Source organism: Periplaneta americana, chromosome 12 (genome assembly GCF_040183065.1).
Source record: "Periplaneta americana isolate PAMFEO1 chromosome 12, P.americana_PAMFEO1_priV1, whole genome shotgun sequence".
In the NCBI taxonomy this organism is placed as follows: domain Eukaryota; kingdom Metazoa; phylum Arthropoda; class Insecta; order Blattodea; family Blattidae; genus Periplaneta; species Periplaneta americana.
Genome location: NC_091128.1, coordinates 46,343,778 through 46,364,796, shown reverse-complemented (window position 1 = coordinate 46,364,796; position 21,019 = coordinate 46,343,778). Strand labels below are relative to the sequence as shown.

Below are 21,019 nucleotides of genomic sequence, written 5' to 3'. Positions count from 1 at the left end.
ACAAATTTATCATTTTTGTAGGATATTTTAATATCAGTATATTTATACTTTAAAACAGAATTAATTAATTAAAATTAATTTTATATTAGTATTAACTAAGTTAATGTTAATAGAAAAAAAATAATTTTCGTTTTTTAATAAATCAAAGCTATTAGAGTTTGGATAAACTTTAACTTATTAACTGAACAAAATAAATAACTGTTGGTACTTTAATGAGATGGATGAGCCTGCCGATTCTGGCACAGCTGTTCTATATTTGGATGTATGCTGGTAAGCTTAAGTCGGAGATCGTTACATACATCGACTCTATTTCAGTACTTTTTTTTATTAGATTCAGTGATGAAAACGCTTTCTCACACAGATATGTAAAAGCAAACTGAATTATAATCTGTAAAGCATCATTGTAAAGTTCACTATATTCTCTTTTCACTTGTGATGAGGTCCAGAAATTAACATTATCTTCCGCTCGGAATTTCATTCTAAGTCCGGTGTCATTCGAGAGTTCAATTAACTGTTCTCATTCACTCAGTAAAAGTTTGTTAGTTTCAACATCGCATATTAAGGGATCACGAACCTATGAAAATTCGTCATATTTACTTGAAAAATAAGTTTCAAATTGTGACCTCAGAGTTTTGTGTTGCGAACATATGTCATTGCATTCCTTTCCAATAACGATATCATTTTCAACCAAAAAAAGACTCACGCTATTGTTCGTAAGTCAGTCTTGCTAATGGAATTGTCTTAAAAAATTCAAGTAAATTAGTGCCAGGAACTGTTATTTCACTCATTATTTATTATATCAGCCACAGTGCACCCTAACACTTCAACTAAACACAACTCACGGAAGAGATAACTCGGAAACTAAATTATTTTCAATTCCAAAGCTAGCTTCTTGCGATCCTTGCAACCAGGGTAGTTTTGTTAGAAAGAGATGGAATATGTGACGGGTGGGTTACACAGAAGAATGAGGGGATTGGAAGCTGGTGTGTGCAGGTTTCATTTTTACTGCTGCATCACAAATCATCCTGAGCTGCCGCATCAGAATATTTAACCGAAAATATAAATTGTATTAAAATTAATAAATAATTTTGTTCACAAACTGCAGATTTATTATGGAATTATTATTACCTGGGGAAGCTGACCTTTAGCTTACATTGACGCTACGCCACTGCTATTTAGCTGCCTAGAATAGAACTTTTCATGTCTACATATCCTCAGCTTTTACTTTTAAATTTCCTCTAGAATATGCCATTAGGAGAGTCCAGGAAAACCTACAGAGTTTGGAATTGAACGGGTTTCATCAGCTGCTTGTTAATGCAGGTGACGTGAATATGTTAGGAGAAAATCCACAAATGATTAGGGAAAACACGGAAATTTTACTTGAAGCAAGTAAGGGGTTAGGTTTGGAAATAAATCCCGAAAAGAGAAAGTGCATGATTCTGTCTCGTGACCACAACAAGTACGAAAGGAAAGTATAAAAACTGGAAATCCATTGTTTGGAAAAGCAGAAAAATTCAAATATCTTGGAGCAACACTAACAAAAGTAAATGACACTCGCAAGGCAATTTAACGCAGAATAAATATGTGAAATGCCTGTTATTATTCGGTCAAAAGCAAAAAGTGGTTGTTCTGTATGGTTGTGACACTTGGACACTCTCTTTTAGAGAGGAACACAAGTTAAGTGTGTTCGAGAATAAAATACTTAGGAAAATATTTGGGGCTAAGAAGGATTAAGTTGCAGGAGAATGGAGAAAGTTACACAACGAACTCCACGCATTATGTTCTTCATCTGACATAATTAAGAACGTTAAATTGAGCCACTGAAGTAGCTCAGTCGACTAAGGCGCTTACCTACCGTTCATGGGTTTCGCTAGGGCGCGGGTTCGATTCCTGCTTGGTCTGATTACCTAGTTGTTTTTTTTTCGATCGTCTCTCCAACCCTAAGGCGAATATAAGGCTAATTCTCTGCCTCATCTCGCCAAATATTATCTCGCTCTCATCATTATTATGGACGCTACGTTTAAGATGGGCAGGGCATGTAGCACGTGCGGCTGAATCAAGAAATGCATATACAGAGTGATTCACGAGGAAAGGTAAAAAATTTAGGATACAATATCTTAGACTATTTTGAGTGAAAAAGTTCATATGAAAATAAATTCGTTTTCGAACGATGGCGGAGTTAGATGCATTCTTTTGGTAAAACGTCTCGCCCCAATGTGAATCAGACGTTACCATATGCTGCTGACGTGAGACGAGGCGTGAGACAAGGTCAAGGTCGCAATGAATGACGTAAAATTGGAATCTGCATTGTGAACGATGTAGATAAGAGGAAGAAACCGGGTGGTGGTGCAATAAAAATGTCCAATCGCCTGCCCTTGTCTGATGTAATGACACAGAACCCGCAGATAACACAAATAGCCTGCACTATCATCAATTCATACCAGTCCAGTCAGCTACCTACAGTACAGTAGTTATACAGGTACAGTTATCGGAAGTGTTAAGTTGTGTTTTTCAAGATGCCTTATAAATTTTGGACTACAGAATACGCCGATATTGTGTATGTTTATGGTTTGTGTGATGGAAGTTCTCTGCGTGCCGTCGCTGAATATGAACGACGCTTTCCGAACAGAAGGGTACCATATCAAAGAGTACTTACGTCTATGGAGTTAGATGAAAAACTTGGTATGGCAAAGGGAGGGGAAAACGAGGGAGGCGCTAATCGACCGTATTGTGGATGCGGCATAGAGAACAGTTATGTGCAACCTCCCGCGAGATTCACGCCCGAGCGCATTGAAGCAGAAGGAGGTACCTTTGAAAATGTACAAAAAACATCGACACCGAAGTCTAGAATATTACGTATGTGTGCATGCGTGAATATAAACTTTAAATTTTTCCGTTATCTCTCTCTAAATGCGAGTTAGTAAAATGGAATCTCAGAAGTTTTTGTGAAATCACAGAGCCATATCTCCGTAACCGTTCGAAAACAGAGCTATATTCATACGAACTTTTTGACTCAGAATGACTTCAAAATTCACATTCTAAATTTTTTACCTTTCCTCGTGAATCACCCTGTAGAATGTTAGTTCAAAAACCTGAGGGAAAAAGACCTTTGGTGAGGTCAAGATGTAGATGGGAAGATAATATGAAAATGGAATTGAGGAAGGTAGAATGTGATTAACCTTGTTTAGGATAGAGAGTGATAGAGGATTTATGTGAGGGCGGCAATGAACCTCCGCGTTTCTTGAAAGCCATTTCTAAGTAAGTAGGCTACATGTTCTCAACTTAGTAATTATGTTAGGTAGGGTTTGATGAGGAGAAATATTAGTGCAAATGAGACGCACTGACGGTGATAAGGCTAGGTAGGGTTTGGTAAGATTTATTAGTGTCAATTAGACGCACTATCCGTGCTAAGGTTTGATAAAAAAAATATATTAGTGTGAATTGCATGCACTGTTGACTTCGGGCCACATCATATTTCTCTTTCATTTCGCTGATAAAATGTCATATCTCCGAAAACGTGAATTCACTTTATTTACTTGTGCATTAAAAATCTTAGTTATATTCGTAAATCTGACAGTTGAGTAGTGCAGTGAATTGTCAGAGAACATTGTCGAGAATTTTACTAGCAACATTTCGATTCTCTTTTGTTTCACAAGGCTCGGTACGCCCCGGTCACAACTAGTGAGCATAGTCTGCGCTGCTGTGCATTTTTCTTTATCCAAATTTTCCAAAACTTTTTCACTTCAAATACTTGAAATTGCCAATCCTTGTACTAAATACTAGAACTCAAAATTGCTAAAACGTAATACTACTAGCAGTTGTTTAGGTTTTATTCACACGACCCATTGTTTCCAAGAGCGGACCAAGTTTAACACTTGCGCTCGTTTGCATCAAAGACTGTAGTTACTGTGAATAGAGTACAGCGAATTTGTTCGGAATAAAATGGCAAGTCCTCAATTTCCTTCACTTCTTTATTTCCATCAGAGTCTGTTACAAGAATCTCCTATAGCAATCATTGCTGCTCATGCTTGCACAGCAGGTGCAAACCCAACTTGCTTGTTGCCCATATCGAAGACTGAGTAATACTGCCGTAAGAATGGAAGGCCAAGTATCCAGGTTTGGTCGGTTGCTGTTACCTGCAAATTGCAGTTCTGAAACATGAAACATTCAATTATCATTCTGTCCTTAGCTTATGAGCAGGGCACATCTGTAATTCAGCACACTGGTGAGATTTATGTAGGACATTTGTCGTATCTGTGTCGCAAACTAGCTGTAGTATAGGATTTATTTGAGGGTTTTAAATTTGTTATCTCGGACTCGTAGTCCAGTTATAAGGTCATTTTACACTATGTGATTTTCCTTTGTAATTACATCATCAACATCAATAAAAGCACCTTATGGATTCGCCATACTTGATCAGGTACTGGGTTCTCAAGAAAGACAAAAGTTACTGGAATTCAATTTGAGAGTTACAGGCACTCAAGATTTTTTAAAAATTCATTGTTACGTTGAACCATGTGTTCAGGTTTCTGCCGAGCTACAGTCCTGATGATATCTTATTTTATTTAAAGAATGGTTAATTATTAATAACCCGACACACATAAATCTCCAGATTCTAGAAATTTTCGTCTTCAAGAAAAACTCCCCGAGAGCCAAGCCCGGCAATCGAACTCGGAACCTCCAGATTTGGAAGCCTGCATGCTGATTATCAGACTACAGAGATAGTCAAGCCATTTTGATAAAAGCAGATAAAGACATTTGTTACAATTGAAGAAGAAAAACCTCTCTTGGGAAGGAGGTTCCCTCACAGGACACCGTGCCCTTAAGAAACATCTGATATACTAGAAGGGACGTAACATTAGCCCAGCTTCTACTCGCTGTCTGTAGCTCATCTGTTATGTGATTGCAATGCTCTCGCTCATCAAAGAGTCTCATCTTTGGAAAACGCCTTCCAAAGCTTGATGAGCTATCGACAGTCTCAGTTCGTAATTTGATCCAGTTCATCAAGAACATTAAACTACTTGGACTGATAGAATATTATGACGGGAAGGCGCGATAGATTTTTCAGGTCCTAGTGCTAGGGTTGCCACAACCTCCTTATTCAAGATCAATTCAAAGGATGGACTGTTTCAGTGTTTAGTTGACCAATCACTTGGATTAAACCATCTGTAACTATCTCGTTTCTACTGTATATATTACTTTACTTAACTAGCAAATGAAAAATTCCACGCCGTATTATTTCTAATTAATTATATATTTTTAGAGCTAAAACCTAACATAATATTTCATATGTATAGCTTATGTAGTTCCTGTAGTAGTAGTAATGGTACTGGTAATTGTAATTGCGATAGTAATAATAGTAGCAATAATAGCAGTATTAATGGTAATAGTAGTAATAACAGTATTAAGGATAGTAATTGCAGTAGCAACAGTAGCAGTAGTAGACTAATAGTAGTAGTAGTAGTATTAGTAGTTGTAGAAATAGTAGTAGTAGCAACAGTAGTAGTAATAGTTGTATTAGTAATAGTAGTAGTAATAGTAATAATGGTATAGTAGTAGCAATAGTAATGGTAGTACAGGAGTAGCAATATTAATATTAATGCAGTAGTAGCAATTGGAATAAAACTGTAGTACAGTAATAGCAATGATAATAGTAGTGCAGGGGTAGCAATAGTAATGGTGGTACAGGAGTATCAATAGTGATAGTAGTATAGTAGTAGCAATATTAATAGTAGTTCAGTAGTAGCAATGTTAATAGTAGTCCAGTAGTAGTAATATTAATGCAATATTAGCAATAGGAATAATACTGTAGTACAGTAATAGCAATGGTAATAGTAGTGCAGTGGTAGCAATAGTAATAGTAGTAAAGTAATAGCAATAGTAAATTAGTACTGTAGTAGCAATAGTAATAGTAGTACAGTAGTAGAAGTAGTAATAGAGTAGTAGTTGTAGCAACAGTAGTAGAAATAGTAACATAAATCAATCCTATTTATCGACGTTTTTATTGGCAGAGGTTATTCAGTGTGAAAATTCAGTGAGGTGAGAAATGGCCAACAAATTTTTCCAGGAGCCCTTTCTCAAGGAAGGTACTTTCAAATGTCATAAATGTTCGATACGGACTCCCAGCTATACTTCTCTTCCGGAGGGCCTAATCTCCCTTTAAAATCTAGCGCCCTCGGCCAGTTTTGAACCCGAGAAGATACAGCCAGACCACAGGGGAGTCCCGTTAATGCACAGTTAGTAGCATTACTACAGAACGGAATGTTTTTCAAAACTAACGACATAGTAACAGCATCATTTTTCTATTAAAATATCAGTACAGTGGATGAAAAGTTCACAGTGAACAATGTGTTTAGGATCGTAAATATTTATTGTTGTTGTTTAGTCAACTGTCGGAAGACAGGTCTGGACCCCACAAGTGACACCATCAAGGTATCACTCATGAGGCAACTACGCCAGGAGATAATAGGGTAGGGTGGCCAGTTCCTTTATTATAAATCGTAAAATTGCAAACGCCGGAAGTATTAAATCTCAAGATCACATTCAAAACAAAAACTTCTTCTAAACTATGACAGTGAAAGCCTAAAATATCATAAGATACTATAATCAAAAATCTTACATTAAAAAACTCCTATATTTTCAGGTAAATTTCCGAGAATTGCAAAGGAATATTTACTTCATTAATAAGTTTATTTGTCAAGACTAAATAACCTATGGTCAAAATCTATTTGTCTAATAGAGGTCAGACAGACAGTTGGATGATATTACAGAAGATATTTCTTGATATCATAAGATATCATGACTTAAAATCTTATAAGTTGTCATATGTTTTCATGTGAATTTCTTGTATTTCCAAGGACGATCCCATTCTCAACGTTGAAGGTCCATGCCACGTCTATCTTTAAGGTTCGTCAGCTATCACAGAGCAGGCAAGAATTAAAATAGGTTATAAATCATTTTTAACAGCATAATACTCACTTCGTCGTAGAGGAACTTGCTCTCCAGCGGGAAAGGAATGTTATTAATCAAGAAAGTCAACGTGGGAGCTCCTTCTCCACAGTGGTACTGTAAGAAATTGAAGAAGTAAACAATTGTGACGTCGAATATACCGGTCAACGTTGAAGAATGTATAAGGTAACTCAAATAAAAAATACAGTATGCTACGTATCATGACTGGATTCCACAGTCTTTGCATGTTATCGAGGGCTCTAACTCGAGTCCAGTCGCGTTCCAAGTTATGGGGAGTGACTTCGGTCTACTCTATAAATTTAATATCCCATCCCCGTATTCATGATTTAAAACTAACACTTACGCCCTGCATTATATCTTCTATTTGATTGCACGCTTCTAGGGACACAGCGAGTCCAGTAGTTCCTGTGTCCACAATTGCAATGCCAACATCATTGGTGATAGTCTGGTCTCCAATTGAGAGGCTGAAAATTTAATAAAGACAAAAAGAGCTGTGTGTGACAACCAATTTGTATTAAGTTGTAAAGATGCGGTAGACTATCATATATAGGCGGAGAGAGGACCGTTTCCTTGGGGGGGGGGGGGCAAAGCAAACTCATAGAATACCCAGATAACGAAATTATGGGGGCCTAATTTATATCCTCCCTCCGCTATAGCTTGACCTTGGTATAGTATATCGGAATATAATCATTTAATAAAGGTACTGTAAAATAAAGTAAAATTATAACAAAATATACCGACAATTTTACTTTTTTTTTCCTCTTGTACAGAGGAGACACCTGAAGGTTTGCATGCACTACAGCCTGAGGCCTGAATGATTGGGTAGCCGAACGGCTGTGCTGTTGTACAAGTACAGCACGCTGCACCGTGAACTTAACACAGGATTTTGTATGGATGATATGTGAATTAATGATGGCGAAATGATTTCGAGGTCCTACACCGAAAATTACCCAACAATTCTGCTTCAATTGGTTGAGTAAAAACCCCGGAAAAACACCAACCAAGTAACTTATCCCAACCAGGATTTGAACCTGGGCCTGCTCGTTTCATGGCCAGATGTGCTAACCATTACTCCAAAGCGATGGACCAATTTTAATCTGTTTATTTAAAAAGCAAAATGTCATATATTATGAAATGTAAACTCTAATTATTTCATTTAATTTCGTCTTTAAGTTTACACATTATAACGGGATCAATTTTCTTTTTTCTGCATTGTTGTGCAGTATGTTATTCATATTTCTCCAAGTGGCGGCCTGAACACCTGCAGAATTCTAACACATCTGTACAGGCTGTTACAAAAACAATACTGTGCTTCCATTCCTCAAATGAGATATAGAAATTCTTGAAATTGAAAACGTGCACTCACTCTCTTTTAGTGCATTAAAAAATCTGCTAGAATCGGTCTTGATTTATCTAATATTGCATTTTATTCCACGAGTGATATTAGAAAAATTACCGTATTCTACACTTCTATTATTTATTCTATAGTAGCATAGGCGAAGTTACGGGGGGGAGGATCTGGAGGGCTCCGCTCCCCCAAACTTAGCCGAACTCTTTTTTTTTTCTATTAACGTTAGAAAATATCGAAGTCAAACTTTATTCATTTATTTATTTATTTTTTGCTTTTATTTATGATTAAGTTTCTGTGCTTAAATTGATGAATTAATGTCTACAGGCCAAGTTGTGGAAATGGAGTACCGGTACTGAAAGGCTGTTTATCATTGTGTTCTTTCACTTTTCATCTATGATGTGTGTGCCTTTAATTTACCTAAACTTGAAACTTTCAATTGTTGCTTGTAAAATGTAATATAAACTTCATGAAGATTTTTCATTATTGTTTTTGTAATACCGGTACCGTAGTTGTAATATTGTAACAGAATCGCTACAGGCAGAAAAGGCTTCAGTTCAGAACATAAAAAAAAAATTCTGAGATAACTAAAATAAACTCACTTTTCTTTTCTGTCCTTTTTGAGAGGAACGATAAGTTTTAAGACGTCATTCAATGTCTCCCAATCACATATGTGAAGTACTTTCTGCACAGGGTGTTAGAACTACCTCAGATAGCATTTCCAAGGCTAATTTGATTCTGATAAATCACCGAATGAAGCCCTTCCTGCATATAGCTATTCTTATTGTAATGCAATAATTATTGTTATTGTAATAATTCCATAGTTCTAATCTATAAAACTAAGTCTTAAATTACTGTAAGGTTCTTCCATTTCTCCAAACTTAAGGGGTGAGGTATAGCTTAAGGCAGTAAAACTTTTGGAAATGTTCAACATTTTTTTCCTCCATTATTGTATCTATAACAATAATGAAAATTGGTATGTGTAAAACACTGTCCTTCTGCTTTGTGAAAAAAATATTTATATATATTTTTTTAAATTAAAAATGGCGTCAGTTTATTCTGCAGTGATGAAGCATTTCCCTCATAACTCATAAAGTTGTTAACTTTTTCATGTTCTATCTCTTTTATTTTATTGCTGAAACACATGTTTACAATATCATGCTCTTTCAACTACATTCCTTAATAAATAATATATATTTTTTTTATTTTGTGTTAGAAGAAAATACTGATATTTGATCATTTTTAAAATGAATTTATTTTTATCAGACGATCTATCAAAGGTAGAGAAGTGATCTTGCATCATATTGTAGATATGACATGCATAAATACACACAAAAATTTCATCACAGAATGTTGGAAAGTTTTTTAGTTATGTGGGAAACGCTTCATCACTGCACAATGAACTGAATTTTGAAAAAAAAAATGTAAATAATTTTATTGAATTCGTAAAGATATCTTTTTCATATAACAGAAGGATAGTGTTTTACACATATTAATTTTCATTATTGTACATGATACAGTAACGGTGGATAAAAACGTTGAATATTTCCAAAATTTCACTGCTGTAAGCTGCACCTAATCCTTTAATATTCTATTTGTCATGTAAATTACTGTATATACAAAGAAACACACAAATTAGGTCTACATGAAACAAATAGTCCATTAATTTTTAAAGGTCCTAAATCCACTTCATCACAACACGATAACAACCTTAATTTCAACAGAAAAAATCACACAAGCTGACTATAGATTGCGTACATTCGTATGATTTGTTAAAGATTTTATGAAAGTTTACATGTCGATATGTTTGAAAATGAACGGTTTTCTTTTAATTTCCCAAATATTTACTTTTTGTGAGTTAGACCTTTCTTAAATAAGCGATTCGCTTCACCTAAATAATCTGCCTTTTCTTTTCCTCCTATGCAGGACTATATTTCTGATTTATTACAGACAGCAGAAAACAGCCTTCACGGTGTGGCTGTATATAAATTAGCACTTCACGTTTATACAATCACTTTTGCATCAGATCTGAAGTACTCTCATACTGCCACAAGATTACGAAGGATTCCTTACCTTGGTACAGAAACTGGGAACAATGAAGTGCTCAAAAGTGGGACGTAAGTTATGTCTCCATGGTAATACTTGCTGTCCATACCTCCAAAAATAACTTCGCCACCATCCCTGAAATTGTTAAGAACGGAGTTCAACATGATTATGGTTTCAAAACTTCGAATGCTGTTAAAAATTGTAACATAGTTTAAGGGGTTGAATAAGCTTATTGTTTTTCATGTAGGCCTACCTACTTTGTCTTCAAGAATATGCAATTTCTTTTACAAAATGCAGCATGATAGATATCCAATTAAAGTATTAGAAAATAAACAGTAGGAAGAAGGACTAAAACATGGGTGTCCAAACGCCTATAGAACCAGGAAATATTGCACGTCAAGCATGCTCTGCTAAGGTCAATAACTTTCCTTATAAAATAGAAAAAACGACCTTTGAGAATATGCGCTGCAGGTTCCATACGCCAGGGGTTACCTAGTACGAGTTACAATTAAGGTAATCGTTCACTACATCGTATCGCACTCCTCGGACGAATCGCACGCAAAGGATATTTTAAGTGCAGTGCGTTCACTGTGACGGCTCCATCTCATCCTCTCATCGGCTTCCCCTATCAGCTGTTTGAAACATGACGTCGTACAATATTGACATTGCTGAAAGCAGAGGGATTTCAGGTTAGGTCTATTAATTATGAGTTTTAGCGAATAAGAATTTGTAATTGCTTCATGTGTCTTAATTGAAGAGGAATAAACGAAAGAGATATTGGTTACATGATATATATATATATATATATATATATATGAATCAAACGACTTGATTACTGTAATGGGAACGCCTCAAATTATACAATTCTTCGCAGTTTTCTACAAGCGAAATAAATATTCCGTCATCCATTTTAGCGCGACACTGAACATGACACGACATAATAGTAACAGTTGACCAATTAAAATTGACTTATTAAAGGAGGCCATGATCGCACGCTTAGGAAAAGTTGCTCATCTGAGAAACGTGGACGGATTTGCCGAGAGCCGATGCGTGCGATACGATGTAGTGAACGCTTATCTTTAGGCATCTAGGGTGCTATGCATAGACATTTCGCTAGCCCGAGATACGAGCGTGCTAAACTAGTCCCGGCTATCGACTGATTACTTGTACAGGATTCATATATTATTATATCGCTAACACTGGTTTATGAATACGAAAAACGTTAGTTCGCTGATCATCCACCGGAAGCCCGCGCTAAGAATGTCTATGAATATGACCCTTATGGACTATCACTAGAGGTAGACCAAGTGCAAGACGGTTGGTTAAGAACAATCGATCTCGAAAGATGGAGGAAGAAGTTGAGGATAGGAAGACCTGGAATGATGATATTTATGTATTCCTAAATATTGTAATATGATGAATTGAAAGTAAAATCCTTATGATGCTCAAATGAAGTTGATTGAAACACATTGTTGCACTTACTGTCCTATATAGAAAGAAAACAAGGGTTGGTTGATGCAGTTCGTAAGGGCTCTAGAAGGACTAATTGTTGATTGATATAAATATGAAAGACCAAGTATTCCATCCGTGGTGTTGTCGAATAGGATTCCTGCTCCTTCGCCAGTAACTAAACCAAATGTAATCTTCATAGGAGAAAGTCCAGGAATCTGTTAAAAAGAATATTACAGGTACAATTCGAAATTAACATCAGAAGGATATACTAAATACAGCAATGTAATAATTCCATAAAGATTCGTTTAAAACAGCGTTTCTCAAACTATGGTCCGCGGACCACCAGTGGTCCTCGATGTCTGCCCTTGTGGTCCTTAAAAAAAGACAGAAAAAAAAATAAAATTCAATCGAATTGAGTATCACACTATAGGTGAAAATCTCAGAGTTTGTAAATGACACATGACAATCGTCTTTCACTTTTTCTCCCAGTACTGACATTTCATGAAATATATTTAACCTACCCGTCTACCGACTTCCCACTCTACTCTCAGCAACAAAAGAGGGATTTAAAGCACTATGAACATGGTGTTTCTCGCCATCTATTCCCTGCAATCTGGCGTTGTGCCTATTACCTAGCTAAGGACCACCCGAATTCATAACAGGACCAATGTACCGAACCTCTTCATGTATTTATGACTTTCTTAATAGTTTCGTTGACACCCAGTCTTCACATTCAAATGGTCACGTACTGTACGTCGTACACCAATAAAAGAACATGCAAAATTGCATCTTTACTTGTTGAAAATCGATCATGTTTCTGCATTAATTTTTTTATTTGTTTTTGCAAATCACGATATAAGAAATTTTCTTCTATTAACATTAAATGAATTAGTTAATACTAATATAAAATTAATTGAATTAAATTAATTTTAATTAATTATTTCTACATTAAAATGTAAGTATACTTACTGGCTTTTAAGGAACCCGGAGGTTCATTGCCGCCCTCACATAAGCCCGCCATTGGTCCCGATCCTGAGCAAGATTAATCCAGTCTCTATCATCATATCTCACCTCCCTCAAATCCATTTTAATATTATCTTCCCATCTACGTCTCGGCATCCCTAAAGGTATTTTTCCCTCCGGTCTCCAACTAACACTCTATATGCATTTCTGGATTCGCCCATACGTGCTACATGCCCTGCCCATCTCAAACGTCTGGATTTAATGTTCCCAATTATGTCAGGTGAAGGATACAATGCGTGCAGTTCTATGTTGTGTAACTTTCTCCATTCTCCTGTAACTTCATCCCTCTTAACCCCAAATATTTTCCTAAGCATCTTATTCTCAAACAGCCTTAACCTATGTTTCTCTCTCAAAGTTATGTTTTATTTAACGACGCTCGCAACTGCAGAGGTTATATCAGCGTCGCCGGATGTGCCGGAATTTTGTCCCGCAGGAGTTCTTTTACATGCCAGTAAATCTACTGACATAAGCCTGTCGCATTTAAGCACACTTAAATACCATCGACCTGGCCCGGGATCGAACCCGCAACCTTGGGCATAGAAGGCCAGCGCTATACCAACTTGCCAACCAGGTCGACTCTCTCAAAGTGAGAGTCCAAGTTTCACAACCATAAAAAATAACCGGTAATATAACTGTTTTATAAATTCTAACTTTCAGATTTTTTGACAGCAAACTGGATGATAAAAGTTTCTCAATAGAATAATAACAGGCATTTCCCATATTTATTCTGTGTTTAATTTCTTCCCGAGTATCATTTATATTTGTTACTGTTGCTCCCAGATATTTGAATTTCTCCACCTCTTCAAAAGATAAATTTCCAATTTTTATATTTCCATTTCGTACAATATTCTCGTCACGAGACATAATCATATACAAAATGTAAGTATACTGGTATTAAAATATGCTACATAAATGATAAATTTGCTTTCGAAGGGAACAAGAATAAGGTGGTCTGCGGAATTGTTCTGGCTTAAAAAAGTGGTCCCCACTTGAGAAAAGTTTGAGAAACACTGGTCTAGAAGTAACAATCTCTATTATAGAGACGTCCGCATTTGAATAGCGTTCTACATAGCATAAATAAAAAATTGTGGCACTTTTGGGGGGTAGAGATAGTGACATTTGAATTGTTTTCATAATTGATGAAACATTTTCATATTTTTGTATGTAGAAATATCATTGCAGCAATAACTTAAATTCGATATTAGTTTTGAAAAAAAAGTAACCCCTCAGCTTCAATATCTAAGGAATAATGTAAGTTCAGCCTAATTATTGTAATACGTAACTAGTCAATGAGGAAAGGAACTGGCCACCCCACCACATTATCTCCTGGTTTAGTTGTCTCATGAGTGATGCCTTATTGGTGTCACTTATGAGGTCCAAACCTGTGTTCGGGGAGTTGAATAAAAAAGTGTAAGTTCATACTCATAGCAGGGCTATGAAAAGGGAGCAGTTAAAACTAGTGATGGTACCGAGCTGCGGTGGGTGGAATAGGGGTGAGTTTCCCCTACAACGTGACGTAAGCAGCAGTACAGAGTGTAAATGCAATGCGCATTATGTTTGTTATAATTTGTAAATTAAGAGAGATGAACTGAAACAGAAATATGTTGATTTACACTGGTGTTTCACTATAATGCACGTTGTATCCCATGTATCTCCAAGTTTCCTATCTGGACCTTGATCGTTCTTACTTTGGAAGTTTACACATTGTTTATATTGCATTTTCCATTGTTACCATTAAAATTTAGATCAAAATGTCATTGTATAATTAATAATAAATCAACGTTCTTTACATTGCACTACGTCTATTTGTATTAAATACACGTATAATCAATATTAAGTGCTTAAACTTTGAAATTCGTTTTCCTCGAAACTTTGCAAAATGGACCTTGATGTTATTCCCGTGTACCCTGTCTACATTAGATTAGTGCAACACACAGGTTTTGATTAAAAGATGGACTAGACATCCCAACAGACATCCTAAAAGGAATAAAAATATTTCAAATGATAATGTTTTCATTATTAACTGCAAATAAAAATATAAAACTAAAACAAACCATACCTTTCAGACTGCTCCACGTTTTCAAGAGAACGTCCATTTACATGTCTGGGACCATTATGAGTAGAAACCTTTATATCGCATAGATTACAGACAAGGTTATCCCATCAATACGAAACACATCTGCACCGTATTCGGTTACATATCTCCTCAATGTATCTGCAGGGTTTATTTTCCGTTTTGGCACGTTTATATACTAGTACATTTAACTTAACATGGTTTGAATACGTTCTGTATGCTGAAGTTATTGGAATGGAACTGTACATCTGTGCAGAGCGGACGTGTATACGGTTTGACTTCGTAAACAAACCACTACGCAAGTCGCAATAGTAGCTCTAACTTCTCCCTTTTCATAGCCCTACTCATTAGCATTGGCGTGTGCTGTTACAGAACATGTAATTTCTCTTCATTTATTAGTGCATATTAATTATTAGCATGTTCTGCATTTATAAGGACATATTTTTATTCATATTCAGTAATGTGTTAGAGCATAAACTTCCGAACCCTAATTATAACATATTTATAACTGTCCTCTGGCGACGTGAGAAATTTAATTTTCTGCGGAGGCAATCAATGTAATGACTGAATTTAATGAAGGCAAGTAACCTTCATTTCTTGTACCCGGCAATACTGAAACTGTCTTGAGAGTTGATTGTAAATGATTAAGACAAATATTTCGAATTCAAAATACAGGGACATCATTTTATTTTTACTTCAATTTTTATTGTACCTTAGTTTTTGAATGTACTTCACTCCCATCCCCTCTAGTACTAAACTTCCAACCGTCCTCACACAGTACCAAGGCCGCGTATGCAGTCGAAGTCGCCTTACAGTCTAGTAAACAGTACTGAGTTGGTGAGTATAGTACGTTCCAGAAATATGTTCGCGTTTTCCAGTGACGAAAGAGCTTTCAATATTGAATCATATTTTCGCACAGGTACTGTCTTCTGTTTGCCTACGTCGCATCCCGGTTTTCCCCCCTGCTCGCCCCTCTGTAAAAGCTAGTGGCTGGGCTGTCTTAGCTCTTTTATGAACACAGTAATTTCTGTTAGGAATTGGGCGTCCACTGTTTCAAATAACTTAAATAAGAGGGCATCGTTAAGTAATTAACTGTCACGTGATTTTCCCCCTTTCTGCGACCCTGCGACATAACCACTTGGACGAACAGTAGATAGCATGTCTGAGTAATTTTATCTTTTCGGATTGGGCAGAAGTACATAAGGTACTCTTTTATAGAGTAAGTACAGAATTATTTGAACATGAGTTACTAGTACGAAGGACGAAACTGGTAATTGGAATTAGGTGCAATAATCTATAGTTTGATAATATGCATAAAATGACTGAAGCCTGTATCGAAATGAACGGCCACCAGTTTCAAAAATGTGTTTAAACTTCCTCCATATTATAACTATTTTTTCAATTTAACTTCATTCTCTATATTGTATGCTAATGTGCTGTAAACTGTATAATATACACTGCATAATGAATATGTCCGAATGGATAGCTCAGTTCATGAGTAAAAACACTTATTGTTAATACAGTACTTTATTTTGATTAAACAAAAACCTAATGAAAATTTTCAAACTCAAAATAGCGATATTTCCTATTTTACGTAAATGGATGAACTAATTTTCTTCCCTCCTGTACCTAGTAAAGTGATATGTTTGTATTTTCTCCAGTATCATTGAACTTCAGTCGTGGAAGGGGGTAGCAAACGGTGTTCCGGTTCTCAACCGTTAATCCAAAGGTATAGCCAAGTTAATATTAGAAATGTTAGTAAAAATAAAATGATATCCCTGTATTATGGAAGACACATCAGGCAACTTTTAAGTAAGACAGATTCTCCTTTCACTTGTTTCCATGATTATGAGGCAGACATACAGAGTGTATAAAAAATGATGGCGCAAACTTGCAGGGTTGAAAGTACACGACAATAGAAGCAAAAAAGTCCCAATAAACATAGATCAGTAAACGAGACGTTTGCGAGAAAATTACGAATATATGGTTACAAGCCGCCGCTGATATCATTGTTTGTAGCATCGTATGTTGCAGTACAAAGACTCGATGGGATATCTATCAATAGGCTCATGCTGATGAACTCGATCAGGATACGTTTCTTGGTACACAGCCTTCCGAGCATTGGCGTTAGCCCTACCACACATGAAATGCATATCCGCATACTCTTCATTACTGTAAGGTTCCAGCACAACTACCACTCTTCAGACAACTGACGTCACTGTTACCTTTTGAGACTGTGTACTGTATCCACCCTGTACGTTCTTCGTGTATGGTTTGATTGCAATTCCACCTCTCGGGAATTTTCAGTTTTGCAAACGAAGAGCATAAGTCCGCTTCTAGTGCGGAAGGACTAAACCATACTACGCTACAAACAATGACATCAGTGGCGGCTTGTTACCATACATTCGTAATTTTTTTGCAAACGTCTCGTTTGCGGACCCTTGTTTACTGGGACTTTGCTTCTATTATCGTGTATTTTGTGCCATCCTTTTTGACACACCCTGTATACCTCCAATATGTTGGCTGTCTCTCCTCTTATGACATGGTACAAAGAACCAAAATTCTCACACCAAGTTGAACAAAGAAGAAGTGTTAAATGTGACTGGAATTCATCATCTGACTCACCTGTAAAACATCTGATGAACACACGCCCTGCACAGGGCCTGATCCATACTGGATACTGAATGGTTGGTCTTCTTGTTGGAAGCTTTTCGACTTTTTAGGGTAGAAAACGTGGTGGATATCTACAAAGAAAACAATTTCCACATTAGTTTATTTTTATTGTAGTAGGTTATTTTAGGACGCTTTATTAACATCTTAGGTTATTTAGCGTATGAATGAGATGAAGGTGATAATACCGGTGAAATAAGTCCGGAGTCCAGCACCGAAAGTCACCCAGCATTTGCTCATATTGGGTTGAGGGAAAAACCCCGGAAGAAACCTCAACCAGGTAACTTCCCCGGACCGGGATTCGAACCCGGGCCACGTGGTTTTGCGCCCAGCATTATTTGATTCTTAAACAAACGAATCGATAATCCTGTTAGTCGTACCTTGCCTGCGAAACCTGTTTTCGCTACCCAATGTAGCTTCCCAAAATATATCTTGTTGGCTGGGTGGGCAGAGGCCCCATATAGTAGCCGAAATTTCACAAGAAAAATGTCCCATCCGCGAACATACGATCCACCGCGCCTTTCATTACGCTAGTCTCAAGATATGACGCATTAGACCACGCAGCTACGACGTAGAATATCAGTCAGGGTATAGAAGACTAAAATAATTTCAAACGAGTCACCAATATCATTGAAACCGCGTCTTTTTCTTTCTCTTAACCCCTCAATCATTTATGAAGCCATATTTGAAAGAACAGTTGTATGATTCAGAGGAGGCTTTGTGGATCTCGGAGACGTTAAGGAAACTGCGATTGGAGGAAACGTTCCATTGGTATTAGGCTACAACAGTTCAAGATCAGTGTTAAGTCTGTTTCCGGAATGCAATGTAGTTTCTTGATTGTTAGGAAGATACTCACTGCAGTCGTAACCAGAGTCGCAGAGTTCCGAAGACGGAACCCACAAGTCAGAAGATCCAGTGTCCAGCACGACTCTGATGGGCTGGCCAGGAGTTCCGAGTTCGATATTGGCAACGTATTGGGGCTGAAATCAAACACCATCATTTCAGTACCTGTGAGTGACAGGACAAATATATTTAATTTTATTCACAGTTGTCACTAGCATATCAATTTATTAATAATGTCCACTTTCCCCCACACAAAGGCTTCAACTCTGGTTAATTTTAACTATTGAAGATGATGAAATGAGTGGAGGTGGAGAATGCACGAGAAAAACGGGAGAACCCCGAAGAGAACTCTGCAACTTCAGCTTCTCTAGCTCAAATTCTATCACGACCAGGCCGGGGATCTAAATAAAACTGGATTGAAGGTCAGAGCACTATTACTAATAAGATGTGATTTACTGATTTTACTACGGAACGGATTTCTAAGTGCTAAAAGAGAGATTTAGGACTTCGTAAAATCCAATTTAGGACGTTTAGTTTATAAAAAATTAACAATTAATAATTTTAACCTCGGTAAATATCCTAATTTAGGTGGAATTTACGTACAAAGAACTAGAGCTGACATTGAGTAGGCCTGCTACTGAACTGAAGCCTTAAATTCTCTCAGTGAACGAGAGTAATTGCTGATTGGTCAGTTTCATTTCTCATAACGGGATTGCACTGACGCGAAAACTGATTTCTAAGCCTCGCCTAACCTGAACATCCTACTACCCCTTTTATACTAAGATGGACTTTTTCAAACAAATTTCGGTTCCAGGAAATCAAGTAAAATCTTCTTCCTTCTCTCTCTAACAACAATATGGAACGAACTTGCCACATCAGTGTTTGTCTGTAAGAGTTTTTTTCTTTACATATTTATAAGTATCATTTTTGTACTTTTTTTGGGGGCATTTTTGCATTTTTAGTACCGATATTTTTATTTGAAATGTACGCAAAACACTAAATAGGCGCTTTTTAGGCACAAACATAGTTTTTAGGCATTTGTAGGACTTTGTAGTTTATTTAGGCGTCTTAGGTCCTATATAATTTTAATAAGGAAATCCTGTGTACATGAAACGTAGAAATATTTGAATAGCATACGTTTAGGACTTAGAAGTTATGATATATACTAGGCCTACGTACATCACTCAGAGGTACCTCGTCCCCATTCCTGGCCGAAATCTGTCTCCTGTCTCCATTTGGTCGTCGAACGCGTTGGAGAGGAACACTAGAAAAAAATTAAAGTTAATTAAAATACAACAAAAGCAGTTTGACTTTTACACTGCTCGAAACAATAATGAATAATTTGTCACAACAAGGTGTAACCATCATTTTTGGTGTGTTTAGTTAAGCATGGAAGAATTATGAAGCCCTTCGCATGTTGGCATCAGTGTTTAATAACTAGGGGATTTTATTACACTTCGTTTTACCGTAGTATGTACATTCCAAAACCCGCCTAGTGGTTAGAGCGCTAGACTTGTAACCGTGTGGACCCTTTCTAAATAATAGGGAATGGTGGGCTGGTACACATTTTCATTTACTTTGTCAACATCATCAGGTTGACCGCTGTAACTTTCGAAGCGAACAGTTGGGCCGATCACTAAGCCAATATCAGAGATGCTTCTATACGCCAATATATCAATTTTCTATTGCTTCCATTTTCTGTCAAACCAAATAATTCCTCATGTACTGCGAATCTCATGTCTTCAAATGAAGGGTTCAGAGCCATAGTGGGTCAAGCGCCATTCATTAAAAACAGAGAAAGCAAGGGTTAAAGTTAAGTGAATACCGTTGTTTAATGAAGATTGACATATCATTTAGTTTTAAGGTGCATACTTTATATTACTTGCTATATGTTTCATTAAATTATGATATTCACTTAATTTTAACCCTACTTTTCTCTGTTCTTAATACATGGCGCTTGGCCCACTATGGCTCTGAACTCTGCAAATGCACTGACATCTAATTTTATGATGTCTATTATTATGCAGAACCTCTCCATATGGACAAATTCCAGGACGTGTAGAAGAGAAATGGTAACGGATATTTTTCCAAAATAGGTACCAACTTAAACGTCCCATCCACCACCTGACATATAACAATCTGAAGTACTATGTTACAACTGTGATTCTTCAAGGATGCATTTGTAACTTTGTACTGTTGGAAGCTTACCGAAGGAAGCCTTCTGCAGCCGCTGCCACCACTGCAGCTATGGTGAGGTAGACGACGAGACGAGACATCTTGATGGAAGTGTGCCTTCGAGGGCTCTTCCACGTCTTTTATACCCATCTCACACGTGTCACAGTGATGACACTATCTTCATGATTCGGTTTACACAAAACGCGTGACTCTTTCCCTGTGCAATGATGGCAATCATCTTTCTGCGTATATAAGTTATTTTACAACTTTGTGTTAGAAGCCTTTAACTGACAAAGTACTTGAAAATTTTCAACATCTTTCTTGACAGAACACGAAAGGTCTTTAAAAGATAAGTTCTACTTTTGACTGAAATGTTTCTGTGGCCAGGAGGAAAAAGGTCTTAAGTCAATTTTTGTGAA

At 36.7% G+C, this 21,019-nt stretch overlaps 1 protein-coding gene across 1 annotated transcript; it reads right to left on the bottom strand.

Annotated features, from left to right (window-relative positions):
- Nucleotides 1-3,953: 3,953 nt before the first annotated feature.
- LOC138710375 (pepsin A-like) lies at nt 3,954-20,734 on the bottom strand. Its single transcript, XM_069841256.1, has 9 exons — nt 20,634-20,734; nt 19,605-19,689; nt 18,439-18,562; nt 17,538-17,656; nt 11,846-12,030; nt 10,391-10,498; nt 7,313-7,433; nt 6,979-7,065; nt 3,954-4,151 (listed from the first exon to the last, which is right to left on the bottom strand). The coding sequence occupies exons 1-9, from the start codon at nt 20,699-20,701 to the stop codon at nt 4,023-4,025; spliced, it is 1,026 nt and encodes a 341-aa protein (XP_069697357.1). The 5' UTR covers nt 20,702-20,734; the 3' UTR covers nt 3,954-4,022.
- Between the last annotated feature and the right edge of the window lie 285 nt (nt 20,735-21,019).